The sequence below is a fragment of the Pteropus alecto genome, unplaced genomic scaffold, assembly GCF_000325575.1.
Source record: "Pteropus alecto unplaced genomic scaffold, ASM32557v1 scaffold155, whole genome shotgun sequence".
Taxonomy (NCBI): domain Eukaryota; kingdom Metazoa; phylum Chordata; class Mammalia; order Chiroptera; family Pteropodidae; genus Pteropus; species Pteropus alecto.
This window is the reverse complement of record NW_006438113.1, coordinates 14,859,275-14,872,359: the sequence shown is the minus strand read 5'-3', so window position 1 is coordinate 14,872,359 and position 13,085 is coordinate 14,859,275. Positions and strand designations below refer to the sequence as shown.

At 36.2% G+C, this 13,085-nt stretch overlaps 1 protein-coding gene, 1 long non-coding RNA gene and 1 other non-coding gene across 5 annotated transcripts in view; 2 read left to right on the top strand and 1 right to left on the bottom strand.

Moving 5' to 3' along the window:
• SLC25A16 (solute carrier family 25 member 16) overlaps nucleotides 1-8,343 on the bottom strand; it is a 38,042-nt gene extending 29,699 nt beyond the window's left edge. For 2 of the 3 annotated variants that reach the window (XM_025049360.1, XM_006915571.3), the window contains exons 1-3: nucleotides 8,084-8,343; nucleotides 4,403-4,495; nucleotides 1-63 (exon numbers count right to left, since the gene is read on the bottom strand). The exon at nucleotides 1-63 is cut by the window's left edge and continues 53 nt beyond it. In XM_025049360.1, coding sequence (XP_024905128.1) covers nucleotides 1-63; nucleotides 4,403-4,495; nucleotides 8,084-8,201 — 274 coding nt within the window. In that variant the 5' untranslated portion in view covers nucleotides 8,202-8,343. The remainder of the gene's footprint in view (nucleotides 64-4,402; nucleotides 4,496-8,083) is intronic. The other variant, XM_025049359.1, reaches the window with a different exon arrangement.
• Nucleotides 8,344-8,382: 39 nt separating this feature from the next.
• Nucleotides 8,383-12,448, top strand: LOC112482675. Its single transcript, XR_003047384.1, has 2 exons — nucleotides 8,383-8,637; nucleotides 9,944-12,448. It is a non-coding gene; the product is annotated as an uncharacterized LOC112482675 (long non-coding RNA).
• LOC112482799 lies at nucleotides 10,046-10,153 on the top strand. The gene has a single exon (XR_003047409.1). It is a non-coding gene; the product is annotated as a U6 spliceosomal RNA (small nuclear RNA).
• Nucleotides 12,449-13,085: the final 637 nt, after the last annotated feature.

Below are 13,085 nucleotides of genomic sequence, written 5' to 3'. Positions count from 1 at the left end.
TCCCTTTATACAATCCAAGGTATCCTTCCTTTTGGGGAACAGCACGCAATGCAGAAAATACTCCTATTTTTAGAAAGATTTTTAGAAGAAAAATGCTATTAAAACAGAGAAAACTATCTAAATTCAAATTTTCATGACAATCACAGATAAAGATTACTGTGCCATCATTCATGATGTAATTTTGCTTGAGGAATTACATAAACAGTAATTTCTATATAACAGTTAAACCTACTTAAAATACATTATGGGTTCAAATTACATAAACATACTGCATGTAAAAATATAAAATCTATAAGTGATAGTAATTATATTTATAATTATCACAAATCATATTAAACTATAACAATCTAAAAAATATTAACAGAAACATATTCAAGGCCCAGATATTGTACTGCAAATGATCAACTCTATCTGGAAGGATCAAGAAAGTCTCCGAGACTGACCCTGATGCATCATGTACGGTTTGCTACACACGTATACCACTAAATAAATGAAACGAATAAAAAAGCTATTAAAACTATTTAAATTTGGGGGCAAATTTTCATTATTAGGACTCTTTAATTAGTAATACTGATAAACAAAAGCAGGAGTTCTGATCCTATATAGTGATATATTTATTATTCTATTAACTTATTTATTATTCTAATAATTAATTTATTATTCTATTAATGCTAATCGCTAATCCTATTTGCAGTACAGACTTCCCATAAACATGTCACACATACTTCATTATTAAACTATTTAAATTCAGGTTCCTTTCCAAATTTTTCAAACAAAAATTTGATCTAATATGAAAGCAAATCACTAGGCTCATTTTGAATTTTAGAGTACAAGTAACCTTTTGATCCTTTCCCAGAAATTAAAATTGTAGGTACTTATTAACATCCAAGAAAAGATATACCCTAAAAGCATTATTGATAAGCAAATATCTAAATGGACAGTCTATTAAAAAGAATTATATTATGTATACATACATAGGTATGTGTATAATATGTAAAATTCTCCCAAAATACATGAATAATAAAACTAAGTATACCCCTTCCCCCAAAAAAGAAATTCTATTAAAGACATCATCCTTCTGGGAGAGAGGGTAAAAGTTAAGCCCTGTTTAATTTGATTCAAATGTATTTAGAATGACTTAAGGGTAATCAAATTTAGAACAATGGCTATCTAGTAAGGACCAGAAGGCTAATGAGGGGAAGTACAGAAGAGGTTTCAACTGTACTGATAATGTTTTTTTTCCGAAGCTCTATGTGAGTCTACATGTTTTATTATTCTTTAAAACTCTTTATCACAAACATTTTAAGAGAAACTATTACCAGAAATGAAACAGATATAGTACTTTCAAAAAAGGAAATCCAGGAAGCAAAGAGCAGGAAAGCGGGGCTGGAGAGGACAAGAAAATCACAATAAACACAAAACAAAATAAGAATGTGAGTGAACAACTCAATGATTGTAAAAAAATCTGAATGACAATTCTCTCTATTAAAAACCACAGATTCTCAAATTCTGTTAAAAGGTCATATTTAACTACATGCTTTTTACAAAAATCTCACCTAAAACAAAATAACAAAAACAGATAAAAAATGGATGTTAAAGGTTTTCAAATGGCTTTCGAATATCTACTGAGAAATCGTATTGTTTTTTTTAACTTCAACCTATAGCCTGCACTATTTTTACTTTGGGAAATTGAGATTTTAAAAAATAATTAAAATTTTTTTTTCAATTACAGTTGACATACAATATTATATTAATTTCAGGTGTTCAAAATAGTGATTACGTACTTATATAATTTACAAAATGATTGCCCTGATAAGTCTAATACTGATCTGACACTATACATAGTTATTGCAGAGATTTTCTTTATGGTATAACACTGGACCAATTTTTGAAATGTTACAGAACTGTTTGGAAAGAATATGTATTCTCTGCAGAGTGCAAAGTCCCCTGTGTATCTGTTATATCAGGCTTACGTGTTATTTAAATCCTTCTCTATATCTTTACTTTATCAAACTAAGAGTAGAAGGAACTAATATTTGGTAAAATATAAACATATGTTTGCATATGTATTTATTAGCTCTGAAAGTAAACGGAAGAAACTTGTAAAAATGCTTGATTCCAATGAGGGAGTAATGGAGGGAGAAAGACATATGCTTTTGTACTTTTTGAATTATGAGCTTGTGAATATATTACACATTCAAAAATTAAAGTAAATAAAATGTAAAAAAAAAACAAAATTAAAAGTAAAGACTTTTAAAGAATCTTATTATAATTTATCTACTATTTTTATATCACATTTGACTGTGTAAAGTTAAATAGAGGTCAAAGATTTGTAGTATATCACAGGAAAAAATTCTTTACACTAACATTGCAAATTGAGGGAAGGAGAAATTCTAATTACCATGCTCCTTCCTTTTCATTTGGCCACAATAATTTTGACTCAAAAATAGAAAGTAGTTTTTGTTGCCTTGGAAGTAATGTCCCATATTTTGTAAAAGAAGCTAAAGTAGAAGTTTTAATCAATAGCACATCTTCATCTTTAATTTGACTGCAAAAATTCATGCTTTAAAAAGCAAAATTTTAAAAACTATCTTATGCTCTTACGCATACATATAAAAAGGGAGGTACCTAAAATGTCCAAAGACATTTTTAAAAGAAAATTTAAAAATCCAACACCACCTTCTTTGTTTTTGGCTTGTCTATTTTAAAGCTACATGAAACTCTATATACCACACCAACAGTTCATTGTTGCACTCCAGGAATTCCAGTTCAAATTTTGCATGCCTTGTAGGGTACACTGCAGCCCGTAGCATGCAGTCCTGGAGAGCGTGAAATCTAATGTGAATATGTAATCTAATGATTACAAATCAGGAAACAAAACAACATACATCAGCATGGGAAGGAGGTTAAAGAAATAAAACAATCCTGCTTGGACATTCGCATGGTGGGTCATTGTGAAGCACTCCGAGATATTGGATAATATAATTCATCTCCTTTCGCCCTCAATGTAGATAACAAAAGAGAATCATTTCCTTCTTTCGAGTTTTATATAATCTCAATAACTTCAAAGGTCTGATTCTTTCTATACATGAGCAGTATAATGTGAAGATACGGAATTCATTGCTAGACAGAGATGGTAGCAATTTTTTTCTTTTAATTTTAAGTACAGATTTAGTATTTAAAATATTGAGAAAATGAACTATGATTAATATATAACATAAATATCCATTCCATTTTTTGAGAAAAACCACATTTTAAAAACCTAATTGGAAAAGTAATTGATTCTTATTCACTCTGGTAACCATCTTTCTTACACAGTGATGTTGCATAGATCATGCAGAGAACACATCATTCCTATCTACTGAAGCATGAAACTGTAAAGCAATGGAGGGTATAAGTTAGCTGCCTTAACCTAATTTTTTTCTTGGTCTCTGTCCACAGTAATTTTTTTTCTTTTAAATCTTTTTCCCCTCTAATTGAAAAAGTAATATAAGTTCAGTATGTATTACAAATTAGCTTAGAGGAAAAAAATTTTCTCTAAATCTCACCACTGAAAATTAACCGCTTCATGTTAATGTTTGCCCTTCTATCCTTTTGTCTCAGCACATGTTTATTTATATAAAATGCAATATGATTCACCCATCTTGAAATATTTTTCATTTAATACATTATGAATATTGTTCTTAGCCAATTAATATTCTTTTATAATATTTAGCCAATAAATATTTTTTATTAACATAAATAATACTTTCTTTTATATATACATCTTGAGCACAATTCTGATTAGCACTTTCTTAAAATAACCTCCTGGAACTAGAATTGCAAGGCTAAAGAGTATATCTCTTTTTTGATACATATTACCAAAATGTCCTCCAAAAAGGTTATTAAAAATTCTTACTCTGACCACTGATGCATTGTTAGTGTCTATGTTAATTAAATGGCTGATTTTTATGTTTGTAAGGAACAACTAAAGGCTTGATATTTTTTTAACAATGCATATATACTGACTGCATTGGATTCTGCTTGCACTAAGATTTCTAGAAGGCATGTTTAACAGTGTTTAAAGGAATAAACCTTATCTCCATCACTGATTAGATTTTTTAAAAAATCAGGTGGAGCTGTTAATGTGTCTGTGAAAGATGTGACACATTAATCCCAATAAACAAACAGTATGTATTTCAATGATTCAAAGATTTTGGTTTAGAGGATACCAGTACCCTAATACGATAATGTATAACCACTATTACAAATGAAAATATTAAAATGGATAAGAGAGACATCCTTGCAAAATTTGCCCCCGAACTTGAACTTCCTTTTTGTCTTCTTTCCACTATAATTCAACTGAAAACCAAGATGGGTAATATTTTCATTCAATTTTAGTTTTTAGCTTCTATTAACTCACCTAAGTGTTTGTAATGGTGATTGTGAGCTTGTAATAAAACCTTTACTCGATCCAAAGGAGCAACTGTTGTTTTTGCACAGCATCCAGCAATACCTAAAAAAATGTTAAGAGGTCAGGAAGAAATTGTATACCATTTATTTCCAGATGGAAATCATTATTTGTTCAGCTAACACACCCTGTGATCTCCATGGGTGGAACTGCCCAGTAGAAGGGCTATGTAGATGACTGGCTGTCATTCCTTGTAACATGATAACTGAATATATCATACTTAAAAATAAGTTTTAAGAATGTAAATCTGCCCCCTATTACCTGATGAACACCAAGAATCTTGCTAAATGTGGTTATGGAAACAGACACTTGAAGGTATTTACTCAACTGTAAGGCTCTGTTTGAAGTAACCTCCTCTTCTTCTGCATAACTTTTGCATTAAAATAATGAACTTTTACCCCAAAGTTCATTCATTCATTCATTCATACATTCAGCAATTATGTATTTGGTCCCTACCATATGCCACTATGCAGACATGTGGATGACAGTAAAGTGCATACATACAGGCCAGCCCTACTAGCTTGGCATGCTTCTAAGGTGACAATATATACTTTTTGCTATGTTGTTTGTGTCCTGCCCCCCAAATTCATATGTTGAAAACTAATTTCCAACGTGATTGTATTTAGAGGTGAGAATTTTAGGAGGTAATTAGGTCATGAAGGTAGAGCCCTCATGAATAGGATTAGTGCCCTTATAAACTAGGCCCCAAAGAGACCTCTGACCCCTTCCACCTTGTGAAAACACAGCAAGAAAGTGCTGTCCATGAGGAAGCAGGTCCTCACCAGACACTGAATCTCCTGGCGTTATGATCTTCAACTTCCCAGTTTCCAGAACTACGAAAAATAAATGTTTGTTGTTTACAAGCCACCCAGATTGTGATATTTTTGTTACAGCAGCCCAAATGAACTAAAACACTTTTGTAAAGTATCCTACATGTACAAATGCCCACACACTCTGTGATCTCTGATTTGGTTTCCATTAAAACGATGGAGTTGACTTTCAGTGGGGTTATATCTGATAAACCTATCACAAATTGAAAATATAAGTTGAATATGCATTTAAATTAAGGGTGAATTTTACTCTATATAAATGATACCTTAATAAACCTGATTTTAAAACAATATCGCTATGTAAAGAAACAAAAAACAAAGAAACTACACAAACTTCTAAAAAATAAACAACTTAATCAAGATTCCTTTGCAGTTTTCAGTATATGCTGTCTCCAATTCTTTTCCTCTTTTTAATAGGTTTTGTGTAATAAATAACTGTAAGATATATAGAAAAAAGTACACAAATCATAAGTATGCCTATTAATGAATTACATACTACAAGGTGAATACATCCACGTAAGGACCACCCAAATCAAGAAATGAAACATTATCAGCCTCCCCACATTACAGTCCTTCTTCTGTACTCCCAAAATCACTATTTGCCCCTCCTTCTCAGAGACAACCAATCAGCCTTCTGACTTCTAACGACATGGACTTAGTTTTCACTGTTTTTGAACTTTATATAAATAAAATCACACAGTATGGCTTGCTTTGTGTCTGACTTCTTCTCTCCAATATTATTCATCCACTGTTGCATGTGGCAGGAATTAATTCATTTTCAGTGCTGAACAGTATTTCATTGTGTGATTATACTATATTTTAGTTATATATTCTAGCAGTAATGGGCATTTAGGTTGCTTCTGGTTTGGGGCTACCATGAATATTTCAGTCAGGAACAGAAATATATACGTTGGTATATATCTAGCAACGGAAATATTGAATATGGCATACAAATGTTCAGTTTCATAGGTAACTGCTCAACTAGTTCCCCAAAGTGGTTATATCACTTTACATTAGTACCAGCAGAATATGAGAGTCCTGGTTGCTATCCTCGCTTACATGCACCATGACTCTATTTCAATATCTAGTCAATATCATAAAATGTAACAAGTCTAAAACTGAACTCCTCATCTCCTCCATCATGAAAGTTGCTCCAACTACAGCCTTCCCATAACAGTCAATGAGAGCTTCATCCTTTCAGTTGCTCAAACCCAAATATGTCTCCCTTGACTTCTCTTCCTTATTCCATCTCTAGTCTGTGAGAATATTATTTATTCGATCTATATCTAAATCACAATTTTCTACCACCTCTCCTGTTAGTAAGCTGATCCAAGCCACCATCCATCATCTGAATTATTGCAACAACCTCCAAACTGGTCTCCTTACTTCCATATTTACCCTCCTATGGTTATTCTCACCAAGAAGCCAAAGTGATCATTTTGAAATATATCACATCATCTCACTTCTCTGCTCAAGACCTGTAATGGTCTAATTCACTACTTCACTCCAAGTAAAAATCAGAATCTTTACAATGGTATGTGAAGCCCTTCATTTTCTGCCTCCCTTTACCTCTCCAACCTCTTTCCTCCATCAACACCATTTGGCTCCAGTTACATAGGTATCGCTACTTTTCTTTGAACAAGCCAGGCCCTCTCCTACTTTGAAGCCTTTGCTTTAGCATTTCTCTCCCTCTGCCTGAAATGCTCTTACTGAGACATCAACTTGCTAAACTCTCTCACTTCTTCAAGTCTAATCAAATGTAATCCTCTCAATGAGGCTTAACACAACCTTATGTAATATGCACCAATTAGCCTCTCCATTTCCTTGTCCACTCTCCTTACTTCTTCCAATTGCATTCATCATCTCTAACATACTACATAACTTACTTTTTTATTTTGTTTATTGTCTTTCTCCTCACAACTCCCAACCAATGTAAACTTCAGGGTCTTTGTTTTGTTCTCTGATGTGCAATGAGCATGTAGTGGGCACATAGCAGGCACTCAAATGTTCCTTGTATAAGTGAATGTCCTTTTCATCAGTAGAACAAAATAATTAAATTCCTAATACTACTGCAGTATACAGATATTATCTTTCTACAAGTCCTCATAATATTAGATTTTTAAAAATTCCCAGGCTTAACAAATAATTGAGTTGTGACAACCCAGACAATCAATTAAGCAGGGGTAGATATTGAAATACCTCATTATGGGAAGACAGAGGAAATTTCTGAGAGACAATATGAACCTTCTGGCCCCACAGTCACACCAAAAGTAGAGCGGCACTTGCCAAGTAGGTAGCTATCTGTTAAGCAACTGTGACAGAGTTGGAGCCAGTTTTGGTTGTTGACAGTTTTGCACAATTTCCCAATCATTTTTAAAAAGCTGAACTCCAGTATTTGGTTTCTTTTAGGCAAACAGCAAAATCCAAGGCTATACTAGGCCATCTATGGTTTTTAAAAAAGAAAGGGGTGCCAGAATGTTTCACTGAAACCCTGGGGTCTTTGTAAGAGACTTCTCTCTTTTCCCTGCCATCCAAACCTGAAGAATGGGTGCCTGGTTCAGCCCTTCCACGTCCTCAGCCGCTCCACGACAGCTAGAGGCCTTTCCTCCCCAGGACCCTGCTGTCACTAGTCGAGTGATTATTAATTAGAAAAAGGTGACAGTAGGTCAAGGTAAACATCTGGCAGAGCATTGAAGCAGCTATTGCCCAAGAATGTCAGAACGGCCGCATGCATCCGACCTGCTCCATCCAGGTCCTGTCCCTGCCATCCGAGTGTGGCCGCGTCTTCTCGGCAGACACCCACCTCCCGCCAGAAAGGAGCGCAGCCAGTAGAAGTCGCGGCGGGCCGTGGGCCCTCCTGCTTGAGGCATCGCTGGAGGGGAGTCGGCTGCTGCCAGGGCCGCCGTCGTCGCCGCCGCCATCAGGACCAGCGCTGTGTCGGGAGCTTTAGTCGCCGATTTACAAACCAAGAGCCGGGGTCTAGGACATCTGGGGCTGACAGGCTGGTGCAGATCGCTGTGCGGGCGGGGCGGGACACCACAGGCGGCGCGGCATGATGGCGTACGCCAGGGGCGGGGCCAGGGGCGCGGTGCCGAAGCGCGAGTCTCAGAAGCTGGTCGCCTCCCCCACGCAGCCTCACCCCACATCCTGACGCCTGCGTTCGCTTTCACGCCTCTTCTGTTGACGCGCTAGAAGCGAAGCGTGGCCAGTGGGAAGGTCCCGGCAAAACCCACCAACTCAGAAAGCCCTCTCCTGTCCATTGACTTGTATTGGCAATTGACCTGTAACCGCCCATGGGGCAGTCTTCTGACTGTTGTAGCCGCCAGCCCCAGGAAGACACAGGACCACCAGAAATCAGTGAGTTATACTCTTTATTCAGCTAGCTGGGTCTGCCAGGGGTACGCAGACCCAAATTAAGCAGCCCGGAAATGTAGAGGTACAGGGTTTTTAAGCCCTAAATCCCATTCCTCATTCTGTCTTAACACAAAAGTCTATTTTTCTTCTGTTTACTAACTGTCAACCCACAGGTAGGTTGTGCAAGCGGGGGTACAGAAGCGGAAAGTTTATTGTTAGAATTTCATGTTCCCATGGGCTATAGCCTATGTTCCCCTGGGCTATAGCCTATGTTCCCCTGGGTGATAGCCAAGCAGTAATTTTCCAGCCAGCATATGACTTGCCTAAGGTGAACCTTTCCAAAACCAGCCTTTGGTTGCTGACTCTCCAGTAACCTCTGAAATTGCACCATGTCCTACCAAATCAGCTGTCTTCTCAGAGCTCCTCACTGAACCTCAATTTCTGCTCTCCCTAACCCCCCACTAAGCTTTCACTCCACCCCTATCACCTCTGCCACAGAAATATTGCTAAAGCAGATTCTTTCTTTGGAGCCCTCCCTACAAATTACATAAATACTTTTTGCCTGGTGAGGCCTTTCCAAATCTGTGCCTTCTGCTTAGCTCTCAAATACCACCGAGCTCTACTCCCCAACCAACCCCAAGTCTGCCCTAAACCCTTAGAAACTCCCAGTTCCTACTCCCTGGCCCGTTGCATTCCAAGACTGTTTCTTAACCACTCCTTCCTTATAGGCACTATTTCTAACTATGAGCCCCTCATCCCTTCCAGCCTGGGCAAAATTCATTCCTAGTCTGTGTGACTCAAGTTGTTCTGAATTTTTGTCCTCTCTTTCAGAAATTACATAATTTTCCACAATACTTACTCCAACCTTCTCTTACTGACACTGGTCTCCTCTTTCTCCTTCCATAGATGCCTCTGCAAAGTGTTTCTAGCCACATTTCATCACTAATGATGAGTCCAGATTTCAAGTTTATTTTCTTCATGTTCCCAATTTTCAATTTCTACCAGAAAATATAGGTCCATATAATATCATTATTTTTCTTTTACATGTGAAGAATCAAAAGCTCCCCAAAGTAGGGATGATTGCACATTATGAATGTAATTAATGCTACTGAATTGTACACTTAAAAATGGTTAAAATGGTAAACTATAGGAAGTATATTTTATCACAATAAAAAATACAAAGAAAAAGCCCCTAAGGTTTTTTTATGTTACAAAGAAAAAGAAATGTCTGTATTTTTATATTACATAACTAGCAAAACTGCCCCAGTTCCTAGTGCTAATGTGTATTTTTTTTTCTCCTGTCCTATAGGCTGTACTGGTACACCTCTTCTCATCCAGTTCCATTCCTAATGAGATGCACCTTACAGGTTTAATTTATCACTCAATGGCCCCACCTCCAAAACTCAATCCAGTGCTCACTTGGGCAGCACATATACTAAAATTGGAACAATACAGAGATTAGCATGGCCCCTGTGCAAGGATGACCTGCAAATTTGTGACGCATTCATTCCATATTTTTGAGTTGCTATAAAGTAAATAACTTGGGCATTCTTGATACTTGAATATGGAGTAAGTGAACAAGGAAAGGAAATAACAATGCGCTTTATAAGAACTGTATGGTAAAGTGGAAAATGCAGTGTCTTAAATAAAACTAAAATCGCCATAAAAAAAAAAAAAACCTCAATCCAGATCAAGGATGAAAAGTTGATCTAGATGATAACTGACAAGTCTAGTGATTTAAACATCCAAGTATTTCTTCTCTCTCTACTCAGCTGGTGTCTACTAAACTGCCCAACCTACAGATGTTGAAGTGTCTCAGGGCTTAGTCCATGAGTCTCTTCTATAATTACACTCATTCTTGGAGATTTCATCCAAGCTCATAGTTTTAAATATCATCTATGTAGTGATGACTCCCAGTCTCCAGCCCTTCCCACTGACTACCCAACTCTTTTTATGTTTCTAACATCTCCACCTGTATATCTAATTGGTATCTATTTATCCTATCTAAAACTTAATCCTCATCTTTCTTTGCAAACATGCTACTCCTACAGCCTTCTCTTATTTCATTAAATAGCAACACCGTCCTCTGTCTACAAACCTTGATTAATTTCCTGGTCTCCCTGCTCTCTCATGCCCCCTACTGTCTATTCTTAACATGGCAGCTAAAGCAATCCTTTAAAACCGACAACAAATCTTGTTACTTCTTATCCCCAAACCCTTCAATGGCTTCACATATCACTTAGAGAAATTCTTATAACAGTCTATTGGTTTCCTATTATATCTCTGGCCTCAACTCCTAGGACTCCCTTCAGTCACACTAGCTTCTTTATTCCTCATAAATACCAGTCATGCTCTCCTCCAGGCTTTTGCACATCCTGTTCTTCCTGCTTGTACTACTTCTCTCTTAGGTGTTCCTCATTCTCTCCCTTCCTTCAGGTAGTTACATAGATATCACCTTTCCAAGGAGGCCTTCCCTGGCTATAATATTTAAAATTACCACCCATTCCAACCTCATCTCTACCAAAACTCACTCTCTCATTTCTCTATTTTAATTTAAATTTATTTCCACAGCATTTATTGGCATTACGCGCACACACACACACACACACACGACTTATTTCATATATAAAATGTTTTCCTTATCAGTTTCTCCCCACTAGAATGTAAACTCTATGAAGTTAGGGATTATCCGTTTTGTTCATTAGATATGTCATTTTCCACCATATAGATGATAAATGATGCAGAACTACTTAAAAATCAGTCTTTTTTATCTCTCATTTTTAGGATAACTACTAGCTAGAGGCTAAAGAAGTGTAGAAAAAACAATCCCCTTTCTCAAAGAATGTATTACTTAATGGGATGAATGTGAACTTAATGGTAAAATAAATATAATACATAAATAAAACTTGGGGATACAGAGGAAAGGCAGACCATATTTGTTAGTGGTTATCAGGAAGAGAGGGAACTGAACTGTCTTATGACATGGCTAAGCATGTGCCAAAGCAAACACACAAAGACACATTAAAAAATTGAACATATTCAAAGAACAAAGAGTAGTCCAGTTTGTCTCTCTTAAGATCCTTGAGCCCTTCCTCGTGACTCCTCAACACTTGTATGGCAGGTCACTGATGAATAACATTAGAGAAGGAGAGCAAAGTTATACCATGAACAGTTTTAATCTTGGTCTAAAGAGTTTAGACAATAAAGTGGATAATAAAAAACTGGTGACAGCTATGTTTTAGAAAATTAATCTGAGAGATTAATAGGATGATTGGGAAGGCAAACACTGATAGATCTGACAACAAGGAAGACAGTTATGAAGTTTTATCAACAATCCAGAGGGCTGGTGCAAATATGAAAACATTGTGATCAGAGAGAAATAGAGGAGAAAGCATCTTCTAGGCTTCCTAAGGTATGATATGTGGAGGGCAAGACATAGGAAAAGTCAAAGTTGCTGCACAGTTTTTTGCTAGGATGATTAAGAAACTTGATAGTAGCATTAACAGAATAGGGAAGACAGAAAGAGGAACTGGTTTAAGGTACAGAAAAGGGTTAGTGATGTTGGCACAAACTGTAAAGATGATGAAAACATACAAAAGCACCAAAGGACAAAGGTTTGGTAAATATATTTTTTTAAACATAGACAATATTTGAATACCATATCAATCATATATAACAATAACTACCTAAAAAGCTTTCTTTGAAAGCTTTCCCCAACCCACACATATTCTGACATTTTATGAAACAGGGAGGAATTGGCGTGCCATTTTAATAAACATCATTGACCCTATTAAAAGAAGAAGATACAAAGAAATGGAAAGATATTCTGTGTTCTTGGATTGGAAGAATCAACATAGTTAAAATGACCTTATTACCTAAAGCATTATACAGATTTAATGCAATCTCCATCAAAATCTCATCAGCATTTTTTAAAGAAATGGAACAAAAAATCACCAGATTTGTATGGAAGCACAAAAGACCCCCAACTGTCAATGCCATCCTGAGAGAAAAGAACGAGCCTGGAGGCATCACTCTGTCCAACTTAAAATTATACTACAAAGCGACAATAATCAAAACAGCATGGTATTGGCAGAAAAACAAACACACGGACCAGTGGAACAGAATTGAGAGTCCAGAAGTAAACCCATATTTATATGGGCAAATAATGTTCAACAAAAAAGCCAAAAACATACAGTGGGGAAAGGAAAGCCTCTTCAATAAATGGTGCTGGGAAAACTGGAAAGCCACCTGCAAAAGAACGAAACTAGACTGTTGTCTATCACCACACACCAAAATTAACTCAAAATAGATTAAGGACCTGAATATAAGACCTGGAACAATAAAATGCACAAAAATGCATAGAAGAAAACATAGAAACTAAACTCAAGGATGTTGGACTTAAAGAGAATTTTATGAATTTGACCTCAAAGGCAAAGGAAGTAAAAGCAACA